The 13,269-nt window shown below is 40.7% G+C and overlaps 1 protein-coding gene across 2 annotated transcripts in view; it reads left to right on the top strand.

Moving 5' to 3' along the window:
- TRIM23 (tripartite motif containing 23) overlaps window positions 1-13,269 on the top strand; it is a 29,510-nt gene that overhangs the window by 10,586 nt on the left and 5,655 nt on the right. For both annotated transcript variants that reach the window (XM_076361775.1, XM_076361774.1), the window contains exons 3-7: window positions 3,532-3,653; window positions 4,540-4,818; window positions 5,437-5,619; window positions 6,182-6,397; window positions 7,470-7,604. In XM_076361775.1, coding sequence (XP_076217890.1) covers window positions 3,532-3,653; window positions 4,540-4,818; window positions 5,437-5,619; window positions 6,182-6,397; window positions 7,470-7,604 — 935 coding nt within the window. The remainder of the gene's footprint in view (window positions 1-3,531; window positions 3,654-4,539; window positions 4,819-5,436; window positions 5,620-6,181; window positions 6,398-7,469; window positions 7,605-13,269) is intronic.

Genomic DNA, 13,269 nt, shown 5'->3' with positions numbered 1-13,269 from the left:
ATTAGGAAAAGGTTCTTCACAGAGAGGGTGGTCGGTCACTGGGACAGGCTCCCCAGGGAAGTGGTCATGGCACCAAGCCTGTCAGAGTTCAAGGAGCATCTGGATGATGCTCTTAGTCATATGGTTTAGTTTTAGGTAGTCCTGCAAGGAGCAAGGAGTTGGACTCGATGACTCTTGTGGGTCCCTTCCAACTTGAGATATTCTATGATTCTAATTTTCTCATTTGGGAGGAGGATGAGAGAAGACAGTGGGCCAACCAGTTGGAGGGCACCTTTGCAGAAAAGGAGCTGGAGGTCTTGGTTTACCTGGCGTGCTGTTGCGGCAAAGGAGGCTAACAGTATCCTGGGCTACATTAGAATCATAGAATCATTGAGGTTGGAAAAGACCTCTAAGGTCATCGAGTCCAACCATTGACCCAACACCACCATGCTCACTAAACCATGTCCCTAAGTGCCTCATCTACACGTCTTTTAAATATGTCCAGGGATGGCGACTCAACCACTTCCCTGGGCAGCCTGTTCCAATGTTTAACCACTCTTTCAGGAAAAAAAATTTTTCCTCACGTCCAATCTAAACCTCCCCTGGCACAACTTGAGGCCATTTCCTCTCGTCCTATCGCTAGTTACTTGGGAGAAGAGACCAACACCCACCTCACTACAACCTCCTTTCAGGTAGTTGTAGAGAGCAATGAGGTCTCCCCTCAGCCTCCTTTTCTCCAGGCTAAACAACCCCTGTTCCCTCAGCCGCTCCTCATAAGACTTGTTCTCCAGACCCCTCACCAGCCTCGTTGCCCTTCTCTGGACACGCTCCAGCACCTCGACGTCCCTCTTGTAGTGAGGGGCCCAAAACTGAACACAGTATTCGAGGTGCGGCCTCACCAGTGCTGAGTACAGGGGCACAATCACTTCCCTACTCCTGCTGGCCACACTATTTCTGATACAAGCCAGGATGCTACTGGCCTTCTTGGCCACCTGGGCACACTGCCAGCTCATGTTCAGCCGGCTGTCAACCAGCACCCCCAGGTCCTTTTCCCACAGGCAGCTTTCCAGCCACTCTTCCCCAAGCCTGTAGCGCTGCATGGGGTTGTTGTGGCCGAAGTGCAGGACCTGGCACTTGGCCTTGTTGAACCTCATACAGTTGGCCTGGGCCCATCAATCCAGCCTGTCCAGGTCCCTCTGCAGAGCCTTCCTACCCTCGAGCAGATCAACACTCCCGCCCAACTTGGTGTCGTCTGCAAACTTATTGAGGGTGCACTCAATCCCCTCATCCAGATCATTGATAAAGGTATTGAACAAGACCGGCCCCAAAACTGAGCCCTGGGGAACACTGCTCGTGACCGGCCGCCAACTGGATTGAACTCCATTCACCACAACTCTCTGGGCCTGGCTGTCCAGCCAGTTTTTGACCCAGCGCAGAGTACACCTGTCTAAGCCGTGAGCCGCCAGCTTCTCTAGGAGAATGCTGTGGGAGACAGTGTCAAAGGCCTTACTGAAGTCCAGGTAGACCACATCCACAGCCTTTCCCTCATCCACTAGGCGGGTCACCTGGTCATAGAAGGAGATCAGGTTGGTCAGGCAGGACCTGCCTCTCATGAACCCGTGCTGGCTGGGCCTGATCCCCTGGTTGTCCCGCTCATGCCTTGTGAGCGCCCTCAAGATGAACCGCTCCATGATCTTCCCCGGCACTGAGGTCAGGCTGACAGGCCTGTAGTTCCCCGGATCCTCCTTCCAGCCCTTCTTGTAGATGGGCGTCACATTGGCAAGCCTCCAGTCATCCAGGACCTCCCCCGTTAACCAGGACTGCTGATAAATGATGGAGAGTGGCTTGGTGAGCTCCTCCGCCAGCTCCCTCAGCACCCTCAGGTGGATCCCATCCGGCCCCATAGACTTGTGAGCATCCAGGTGGCATAGCAGGTCGTTGACTGCTTCCTCTTGGGTTATGGAGGGTTCATCCTGCTCGCCATCCCTGTCTTCCAGCTCAGGGGGCTGAATACCCTGAGGATAACTGGTCTGCCTGTTAAAGACTGAGGCAAAGAAGGCATTGAGTACCTCAGCCTTTTCCTCATCCTCGGTGACAATGTTCCCCCCTGCATCCAATAAAGGATGGAGATTCTCCTTGGCTCTCTTCTACATTAGGTGGAGTGTTGCCAGCAAGTCCAGGGTGGTGATCCTTCCCCTGTCCTCAGCACTGGTGAGGCCACACCTGGAGTACTATGTCCAGTTTTAGGCTCCCCAGTACAAGAGTGATGTGGAGCTACTGGAGCAAAAGGCCAGTAAGATAATGGAGGGACTGGAGCATCTCTTATATGAGGAAAGGCTGAGAGATATTTTACAAATATCTGAAGGGAGGGTGTAAAGACAACAGAGCCAGGCTTTTTTCAGTGTGTCTGGTGACAAAACCAGAGGCAATGTGCACAAGCTGAAACACAGGAAGTTCTGTCTGCACATAAGGAAACAATTTTGACTGTGAGGATAACCAAGCTCTGGCACAGGTTGCCCAGAGAGGTGGTGGAATCTCCCTCCTTGGAGATCTTCAAAAGCTGCCTGGGCGTTGTCCTGGGCAACCAGCTCTAGGTGACCCTGCTTGAGCAGGGGGACTGGGCAAGGTGATGTCCAGAGGTCCCTTCCAACCTCAACCATTCTGTGATTCTGTAATGGCTAAAAAGTAATAATCCAGTGCTCAAAGATGATGCTTCATCTCTTGAGGCACCTTGGCCTTGCAACAGAGAAAATGTCTTTAAATTTATGACAGTGATGTTGAAAAAAGTCAAGGGATGATACTTTCTTGGAGAAGCAGTTACTAGGGTTCTCATATGCTACATGGCCTATGCAGGTGGCATTTAGCAGCAGTCATTGGGAATGTGATTCTGGTTTTGTTTCTCATGTTAACCTTTACAAAATGAGGATGATACAGGAGTAGACGTGGACTTCTGCTTTGCTCTAGGGAGAGTGAGGTATCTTGTTTTTTGTTATATCAAATAGTGCTGTATGTGGGTCTTCCTTTCTGAATATTGTTTTAACCCTTACTCAGGTTTTTACTGGACTGAGATCTGCAATAGGTGTTGCATCTTGTGATTCAGGGAATATGAGGTTTGTCAGTGTGAATTCTTCACACCTTCTGTTCATACAGTAGAAATGTTCACTGTATGTAGTTATGCAAAATACTAATTTTTATGATACACATTAGAGTTTGTGTGTTCCGTGTAGTGTTTAGTTGTTAGCTATTGTGGATTATTTTACAAGTGTTTTTACTGAGTTTTTGTAAATTTTTAATAATCTTGGCATCTTTTAAGTAGGGCAAATCTGCATAAATATTAAATAGTTCCATGATGGAAGGAAGGAAGAGGATAGAAAGGTAGTGTGAGCTTACATAGAAAAAGTGGTAGATATATCTCACTCTAGTTAATATCACTGTAGTTAATGTGCTCTTAATATTTGTCAGAATCTCAGCTGTGGTTTGTGGAACTTCTTCTGATGGTATTTGCTTGAGGTTTTACTTCCTCTCCTTCATTTAACTCTTCCTCAAACATAGGAGATTCTGGTGTCTGGGGCTTGAAAAAGAATTTTGCTTTGTTGGAACTCTTGGAACGGTTGCAGAATGGACCTGCTGGGCAGTGTGGGACGGCAGAAGAAGCCATTGGTCTATCTGGAGAGGTACTGAGTTTTAAAAAAAGGAAAAAGTTTGTTACGTTTGCTGAAAGTTATCTCTAGATAGAAAAAAAAAATGAAAATCGGTTCTTTGCCAAATGTAATTTCGCTAATAATGCTGCTGTTTTCTTTCAGTACCTTGTATTAAGGCTTCAATTAATTGCTTCATAATTAAATGCTAATCTGTACTGACTAAAGCAGAAAATAAAAAGGTATTGCCAAGCATGCATACTCTTTTCCCCTTTTTTAGGCTTTTAAGATTTCTAGAAAAGGTTACTCATTTGGATATTTTAATTATAGTGATTTAAGGACAGTTTTCTAAAACTTCTTAGAAACTCTTCCTAAAGACTTCAACTCTTCTTCTCGAGTAGTTGCCTTTTATAGTCATTTGATATCACTATATCATGTGATAGTACTTCATTATCAAAACTAGCTGCTTTAATCATTTCAGTATTAACAACTGGTATGCAAAAAGTATAATGCAGTGCCATTCTAGGAATAGATAACTGTCCTAAGTGCCTATTTGTCCACTGGTGTTTTGTCTGTAACTTTGTAATTCTTTGTTCTGTAATGACTGCTTTGGAGGAAATGAGCGGAGCCTGAATTATTTTATCCTCCAGACTTCCACTGAAGTTTGGATTTATAAAATCACTCAACACCTTTAGAATAATTTATGGCAGTTGACGGTAAAGGAGACTGATTTTTTTTTTTTTTAAAGATTTATTGACAACTTAAAATCAAGTTTTCAATGTAGTCCAAATATTTCTTAGTGTGTAACTTTTAAGAAAGCCTGTTTTCAGGCTTATATTGGTGGCAGGTCTTCTGATTATCCTCAGTTGCTGGGATTAAATGTTAACAACTTCAGTTTTGTCTTTTTCTTTTTGTTTGTTAGAGTATCATTCGTTGTGATGAAGATGAAGCCCACGTTGCATCTGTATATTGCACTGTTTGTGCCACTCACCTGTGCGCAGACTGTTCCCAGCTTACTCATTCTACAAAGACACTAGCAAAACACAGGCGTGTGCCTCTTGCTGATAAGCCTCATGAGAAGACCATGTGCTCCCAACACCAAGTGCATGCTATTGAGTTTGTTTGTTTAGAAGAGGGCTGTCAGGCGAGTCCTCTTATGTGTTGTGTCTGCAAAGAATATGGGAAGCATCAAGGTCATAAGGTACTGCTAATAATCTCTTTCTAGTCATGCCATGGGGTGGTTTGCATAATTATTTATCCAATTAAAGTACAAAATACCATCAACAAAGGAGGATAGATTCTTGATAGGTCTTTATAGAAGTAACTTAATACTGTTCTTTCGTTTTCCCTTCATTTCAGATAACAGCCATGGTAAAATTACAAGAAAAAAAACATTATTTCTAAGACCGCAATAAGTTATTTATATATTAAGATGACAGTCCCTTTATCTGATGCTTTTCTGAACTTCTCACAGCACTGAGTCACCAGTTCTGAAAGTTGTTTTCATCATGCAAGCACTAGGTTCACCAACCTGGTGCAATCTAACCACCCTTCTTTTTTTATAATTGATTATGGTAAACAGGCAAATTAGTATGTTTACTTGTGTAATTGCTAGATGCCTATTTTAGCCTCAGCATAATCTGTAATCCTGATTGCATTTTAAATTGCAGGATGGTTTTAAATTCTTACTTGCCTTTCCTACATATACACACTTATACATACACACACACGTATATATATTAAATATGTAGTAAAATGGAAAAGATTATTAAGGAAGATATTTATGATTCATCTTTGATATGTTGCTTTTAATTAATAGCATTCTGTCTTGGAACCAGAAGCAAACCAGATTCGTGCATCCATTTTGGACATGGCCCACTGTATAAGAACTTTCACAGAAGAAATCTCAGATTATTCCAGAAAATTAGTTGGAATTGTTCAGCATATAGAAGGAGGAGAACAAGTAGTTGAAGATGGAGTTGGAATGGCCCATACTGAACACGTATGCTTCCCCCCCTCCCCCATATGCACGGAATATTTGCTTTTTGTAATAACCAAGATAAGGAATTTCTTTGAAAATTATACATAGGTTTTATAAGACAAGACCTTAAGTTCTTATCTCTACCAAGTCGGTATTGAGGCTTAAGCCAGCAGATAGAGGGGGACTTGTAGTCCATGACAATGTTTTTCGGCTACATGAAAATAGGGAGGCAGTAGGGAAAGCTGTATAATTGCTAGTACAGCTGTATAATTGCTAGTACAGTATTGAAGTACTGTGACAGGCTGCATCTGTTCTCAGGTGCTGTGATACTGTTGAGGCTTTTTTCCCTGGTCATTTTTAGTAAGGTGTGTATACATACAAATAAGCTACTTAATTATTGGAGTAACTTCTTGGAGGATCTTGGTCTTAGGGCTGATAAGACTTTCTGTATAACTGGGACTTGAACTGTGATGTAGCCAAGCAGATGTGAACATAAGTTAGAAACTGGAATAAAATGAAAAATGTACTTCTGGAATCAACTGGTGTCCTTAATCCTCTGGATCTCCTGACTGCAACACTGTAGGTACCAGGGACTGCAGAGAACGCTCGCTCATGTGTCCGAGCCTATTTTTCTGATCTTCATGAAACCCTTTGTCGTCAGGAGGAAATGGCTCTTAGTGTTGTTGATGCTCACGTGAGAGAGAAGTTGATTTGGCTTAGGCAACAGCAAGAAGACATGACCATCCTCTTGTCACAGGTTTCAACAGCTTGCCTTCATTGTGAAAAGACTTTACAACAGGTAGGTTGGCAAGTGAGCTGTAACATATGGCAAGATACGTGGAACTGCAAATTCAGTTTAGGCTACAAATGAAAAGGTTAGATGGTACTCTGCATTTTTATTTCCTTTACAATGTTAAAACAATAATGATACAATACGAGATTGAGGTATTCATTACAAGGGGGTGTTAGACAAGGATAATCAGTACAGAAGCACCAAGTCCTCCAGTTGCTGGAAATCCTGTGGCATGATTCTCTTGTCTGGAGTAATTTCTGGTTATTTGTGAGGTTAGTGGGAAGGAGGGATGAAACTGAAGCAAAAAACCTACAAGCTTTATGGGAAGCATTTAACAGTTGCAATTACCAGTATAGGTGTTCGAAGATAGTTGTCATACAAGGCTGGTAGGAAAAAGTGTTTTAGTCCTAAAAACCTTTCATTAGCACTTGTAATACGGGTAATTCAACATATTAATTGTGTGAAGAAGTGGCTATATGGGAGTATTTCATTGGTCCATTACTCACTTAATTTAGTGATAGCAAGAAGTGAATAGTATATGTAGCAAACAGTAAACTGAGTGTGAGAAATTACTTCATTATTGTGTTATTTGTACTTTTTTAATTTGTTTAGAGCTAGTGTCTGGTTGCTTAGTTAGGTGTACTTTTAACTCTGCAAATGTTCCCGTCATTAATAGGTGGATATTAATCTTTTTGTGTTATGTGTTGCTGCGTGCTGCAAAGCAGCTGCTCTATTCTGGCTGCTGGAATGATACATGAATGATATAAATATTATTTATGTATTACATTACTGTCTCTTATAATTTATATTCTTATTCCTACAGGACTAAGAGAGGTCAAAGAAAAAGTTTTTTAAAACAGCAAAACTATTTAGTATCTATTAGTATTAGGAAGAATGACAAGGCCTTCACATTTGTATTGCAATTTTAAATAAATCTATCTGGTAAATATGAATTTTTTTAATTAGAGTAGTTCTATTTAAAATGCTTTATTTCTAGCCATCATATCTACGTTATGTTTGGTTATTTTAAGTAAGTTACTAAAGGAAAGGTATGCTTTTGTTTTCTTCATCTGTTTAGGATGACTGCAGAGTAGTGTTGGCCAAACAGGAAATTACAAGATTGCTAGAGACATTACAGAAACAGCAGCAGCAGTTTACAGAACTTGCAGATCACATACAGCTGGATGCTAGCATACCTGTCACTTTTACAAAGGTATTCTTCATCTCGTGAAAGTACAGCTATCCACTTTATGAAGTCCCAAATGTAATTTAAAAGAAAGCAGGAATAATATATGCTCATTATGATGCTGTATTTGTTGCAGCAAATTTAGGCAGTTCAGTATCAGTTAGAGCCACAGTGTCTTATCATACGATGAGTGCCATCTGGTATCTGAGCAACAAAACCACTGTGCTGTTATAATTAGTGTGAGAAACGTTCGTTTGACACTGACTACATCAGTAGCTTTGTTTGAACATTAGCTGCTTTCTTTTAAATATGTAAGATAGTATTTGTGAATTCTAGAAACACCTTTCTTTGGAAACATCCCTGATTTGTTGTACATTCAACTCAGACCAGGAATCTACCCTTTGTTTTTCCATGTATTTTTGGCTTTTTCATGAGGACAGCATAACTTCTGCAGAATGTTTATTATTTTATTTCCTGAAAATTGCACACCTATTTTTAAATGCAATAATGCTATTATAACTTTCAGTTTATAATATTAAAAATGATGTATTTCTTTCAATTCATTAGATGATAATTTGTCTTACAGTTGGTTTGTATTCACTGATAGTTTAGACACAGTTCATCTAAGTAGGTTTTTTTATTGCTTTAATATCATTTCAATACCACGTATTCTTTGAAAGGGATAAAATTATTTGGAGTTTGATAATGGTGATACTTTTCACGTAGGAGAATAAATAAGTTTGAAACTCTAAAGAACAGGAATTACTTTGATTTATGGGTTTTTTTCATTCTGAATGGGTGAAAGAGGAATAGGATCTATTGTTGCTGAGATGAAACTGAGGATTTAACTGTTGCTGTTGAAGCTTTTACTATAAGGAAATGAATGCTTCCATGGGGATTCTGTCCCAGTCCTTGTTGATGTCAGAAATTCAAGTTCTTCCAAATAATTTGTTTTGTAACTTCAGTATATTTGAATTTCCATGTAGTAACTGCTTTGTCAGATCAATAAATGCAACATTTTCACTTCTGCCCCTCCCTTCCCCATTCAGCAGAGACCAGAGTTGGTAGGGTCAGGGAGAGCTCTTCTGCCAACCCCCATTGTTCCATGAATGAAGCAGCATTCACATCTCACAGATGATGAATTGCATTCTGTGTATTCAGAGTTGATTGATGCTGCCATCTCACAGGGCTGAGTCAGAGGCATTTTGGATGTCTGGTTTTGCCAGGAGCTGTTAATCTGACGAAGAAAATTTTGATTGCCAATTTCTGAGCATTTGGAAGGCAAATGGTTGCAGCCAGCTAAGCTGTAATAGGAGATCTGAAATAGGTCTCAGCTTGGGGGACCCAGAAGTCTTCCAGTGTCTCTCTGCACCTCAGCTTTCTTTAGAAAGAAATGGGGCTTCTATTGATTTTCTCTGGGGACAAATTGGTATTTTTATGAAATCTTCTAAAGCTTAGATTCTGAATTTCAAAGGTGCCAAACCAAATGTCATTTTTCACAAAAACAGCAGCAGCCATGAAAAAGTAAGGTGAAAATAATTACTTCAGTCTCCTACTTTTTATGTTTTCTCACTTCTGATAAAGTTTAAAGCTCTCTTTCTACACAATGTTTTTTTAGAATACTGTTGTGCTGATGGCCACTGTTGTGACTTATAGTGTGTACCTGAAAGGTCTGTGCCTGGCAACAGATTTCAAACAGAAATAAAATCTTCAGATCAAAAACTATAAACTGTTATTATATCTCTGAAAAGGTCTTTCTCAGGAACTCTCATGCGCTGAAGGCTGCAGCCATTATAAAATTAAAAAAGCTTTTCAAACAGTACCAGATCAGAGGAACGTTCCATATCCAGTGAAGGTTGTGGAGATTTAAGGAGGGGAGGGAGAAGTCCTTTTCACTATTGAAAGTGAGTAGGTTTTATCCACATTTTTTGTTTCACTGATGACATGAAAGACATGGATAGTGCTGTTTCCTCCTAAACCATCAAGAGAAACACCATATATAAGCTCTGAAGGGAGGATTTGGAGAATTCCAGGACAAGATGCTGAAAATCTTTCAAGAAATATGTTAGTATATAATAATTTTTTCCCAAATGTTATTAATATATTGTTTCCAATGGATCCTTGTTTACCTATGTATTTATGAGGACTTTGACCAAATAAGGTTGAGATGTCTTCATGTACTTAGCTTGTTGGCAAGGAAATGGCTCCTCATCCAGGAGTATGATCCTTATTTGAAGAGAGAGATTGCTGTTTTGTCCTTGTCAAATGAGAGCAGTGGCTGTGGAGTGTTATATACAGGCATAGCAATTGGTCACCCTAAATATTTGTGCGTATGTACTGGGGAGAGGGAAAATGATTAAGAGACAGTACCTGAGACAGTAAAGAACACTTACCCGTCAGTGTTGAAGCAAGTATGGGAAACTGCTAACCCTTACCAACACCAAGAGTACCCAAGAAGACAGTAATCTGTCAGAGGGAAAGCACTTAACGCTATCTTTGAGTAAACCTATATACAGCTTTTGTCACGTCAATAAATTTCTTAACAAAGGACAAGGACAAAAAACGAGATCACAGTTGTGGTGTGGGTTTTTCTTCTGGACTTTCTGTACTGAGATTTAAGAAAACACCAAGTTTTACTTGAACAGAAGTCACAGGTTACCTGTTTTTAAGTATGCCATTGTCTTGGTTTAGCCTCAGCCGGCAACTGAGCACCATACAGCTGCTCGCTCACTCTCCCCCCCACCCGGTGGGATGGGGGAGAGAATCAGAAGAGTAAAAGTGAGAAAACTCATGAGTTGAGATAAAGACAGTTTAATAATTGAAATAAAATAATAATAGTAATAATAATAAAAGAATATACAAAGCAAGTGATGCACAGTGCAATTGCTCACCACCCACCAACCGATGCCCAGCCAGTCCCCAAGCAGCGGCCCCCCCGCCAGCTTCCCCCAGTTGATGTACTGAGCATGACGTCACATGGTATGGAATGTCCCTTTGGCCAGTTTGGGTCAGCTGTCCTGGCTGTGCCCCCTCCCAGCTTCTTGTGCACCTCCAGCCTTCTCAGTCAGTAGAGCATGGGAAGCTGAAAAGTCCTTGACTAGTGTAAGCACTACTTAGCAACAACTGAAACATCAGTGTGTTATCAATGTTATTCTCATCCCAAATCCAAAACACAGCACTGTACCAGCTACTAGGAAGAAAATTAACTCTATCCCAGCTGAAACCAGGACAGCTATCAAGTTATGCACCTGCCAGAAACACAGACACAAAGGGGTTTTACTGGCCAGATTTTTTTAAATAACATTTTGATTACAGGTGCTGATATAGTTGATGCAGAGATATTTTTTTCATCTGTCAATTTCTAGCTGTGATCATCAATAGTCAATTATTTCTGAACTCATATTACAGGTGCTATACATTGTTTTCTGAGTAGGAACTTTTCTTGCAAGGTTCTTCCTGAAGTGACAGAACTACTCATATAAAAAGTGGAAATTTGGTGTCCATGACAGAGTGCATTTTGAGTCCTTCTGAGGGAGTACAAACATACTGAGAACAACCTGTTTTCACTCTAAACCTTACAGAAAGCAAACTGCAACAGTATGGCTAAATTTGACAGAATCATTCATCTCCTCCACTTCCCTGATACTTTAAGTTGCACAGGCCAGCATTGCCTCTGCCCTCCAGCCATGGGAGCTGTAGAGGTGACTGGTGCTTCTGGTGGAGCCCTGAGGGGATGGCCAGGCTGGCTCACTGTCAGCAAGCTCTGGCCATAGCCAGGGTGCTGCCTCCAGCAAGAAATCTGTGAACTTAGCAACTCTGTCCAGAGCTGCCTCTTTTCTTTCCTCCTTCCTTTCAGGTACAGAGACTGGGAAGATTCATCCCCGGAAATTTTAGAGGCTTGAGTGTGAGAAGGGTGCTGGAGGCATGGCATTTTTTAGGCACTTCAGTGCCCTTTGCATACTTCTTTGTGTTCTTTCTCTTTGCCTGCACCTTTCCTGCTGCTGCCCACAGGTTTTTCGTCTCCAGAAGGAGATAACCCTTTCTGATAACATGCTGTGTTGCAATATTGTCACTGAATTTGGCAACTTCAGCTCTGAATCAAAAAATCTAGAACTTAGAGGAAATTTATTAAAAAGCAAGTAAGTCTCAATGTTTTATTTTCCAATTCTCAAATATTCAGTTAGTCTTTTGGTTTTGGAGCATCTGCCTTGTGCAATATCAAAGCTCTAGCGCTGAAACTGCTCAGCTTGTACAAGGTTATTTCACAGATTCAAATAAAGTCATTTTTTCGCAACAAATAACCTGTGGAGTTCTATGCCAAGGATCTTCTGGGGCCTAAATGTGTGTCATTTCAAGAAGCAAACAGACAGATTCATAGATGAATAATACATCAAGATCTGTTAGTTGCAGAAACCACACAGTTGGCTCAGTAAGTCCATGAGCTGCAAGCTGTTAAACACAGGGAGGGTATTTAGGGGAGGTATCACTATGTGCTTTCTATGTGTTCCTTACTTTCACAAGTATCCATCTTTACCTAGTTTCAGACAATGTGCTAGATTAGATGGGCCTTTGATCTGATTCTTACACTTAAAATCGTGATGTTGCTGACTTTTGCATTGTGGTATTTGCATGATGGTTTTTTGGGGTTTTTTTGGGGTTTTTTTTTAGAACACAGTTTCCCAAGGTGGTTTTACTGTCTTTGGAGATTGCAATAGCATAAGGTCATTGAATTAATCTGTATTGATTGATTCTGGCAGTACGCTACTTCATCTGTGACAGAGGGAAGAATGGAGTTGCATGTCATGATGACATATATCCAGCTATATAACGGATCCTCTGTGTGTGTGTGTGTATCTCTCAAGGCACATGGTGTAGATGTTTATACATCCAGTTACACTGGTACATGTTGCTCTTGTACCAGGAGAGGTTGTAGCATTTTTCCACTCAATAAATAGCATTTCTAATGCACAAAGAAATAAAAAGCTGGGTGGGGTAGACACATGTTTTTGTGTATTGCTTGCCCAGCACAGTGCTGTCTGGATTTTGCAAGAAAACAAGTGTATTGCCACATAATTCTGATGATTGAAACTCTGGTATTTCATCAAGGTGTCATTTCTAAGTACTTGAGAATATGTTTCAGGGATACATAGTAATCTTAGCCTATGCTGTTTATTTTACAATGTACAGTTTGCTGCTTTATATTAGTAATACCAGTTGATTGCATTGTTAGCGTCAACTTGTTCAATATTCATAGTAGCTTGGTCTAAACTACAAATAGGAAGTTGATTCTCTTTTCTTGCCTCCAAGCGAGACTTGGGGGTTTTTTTGTTTGTTTTTCTTCCCTATTTCAGATAACTGCTTAATGCTAATAAAGTTACTGTTGTAGTGTGGTAAAGAATTGGAAGTGGCTTGAGGTGAACGGGCGTAGCTATGGAGCCTCCAGCAAGGAAATAGTTCTGTAGGTGGGGGCATTAATAATACGATAAAACTTAGTGGAAAAGCTACAAAACCAGCAGAGTTTTCTCTGGTCAGAGAATTCTAACTTACTGCTATGAACAACTCCTCATGTGGTTTTAGCCAAGAATGGTGAAAGAATTTGAACTTTTATCAAGTACAGACATACTAGCATGAGATTGGCTGTCTTTCTAAAAGGTGTGTGATAACACAGGCAGAAGTTACAGGTTCACTACAG

The sequence above is a fragment of the Aptenodytes patagonicus genome, chromosome Z (assembly GCF_965638725.1).
Source record: "Aptenodytes patagonicus chromosome Z, bAptPat1.pri.cur, whole genome shotgun sequence".
In the NCBI taxonomy this organism is placed as follows: Eukaryota; Metazoa; Chordata; class Aves; order Sphenisciformes; family Spheniscidae; genus Aptenodytes; species Aptenodytes patagonicus.
Note: the sequence above shows the minus strand (reverse complement) of the source record. Positions and strands in the feature narration are given on the sequence as shown.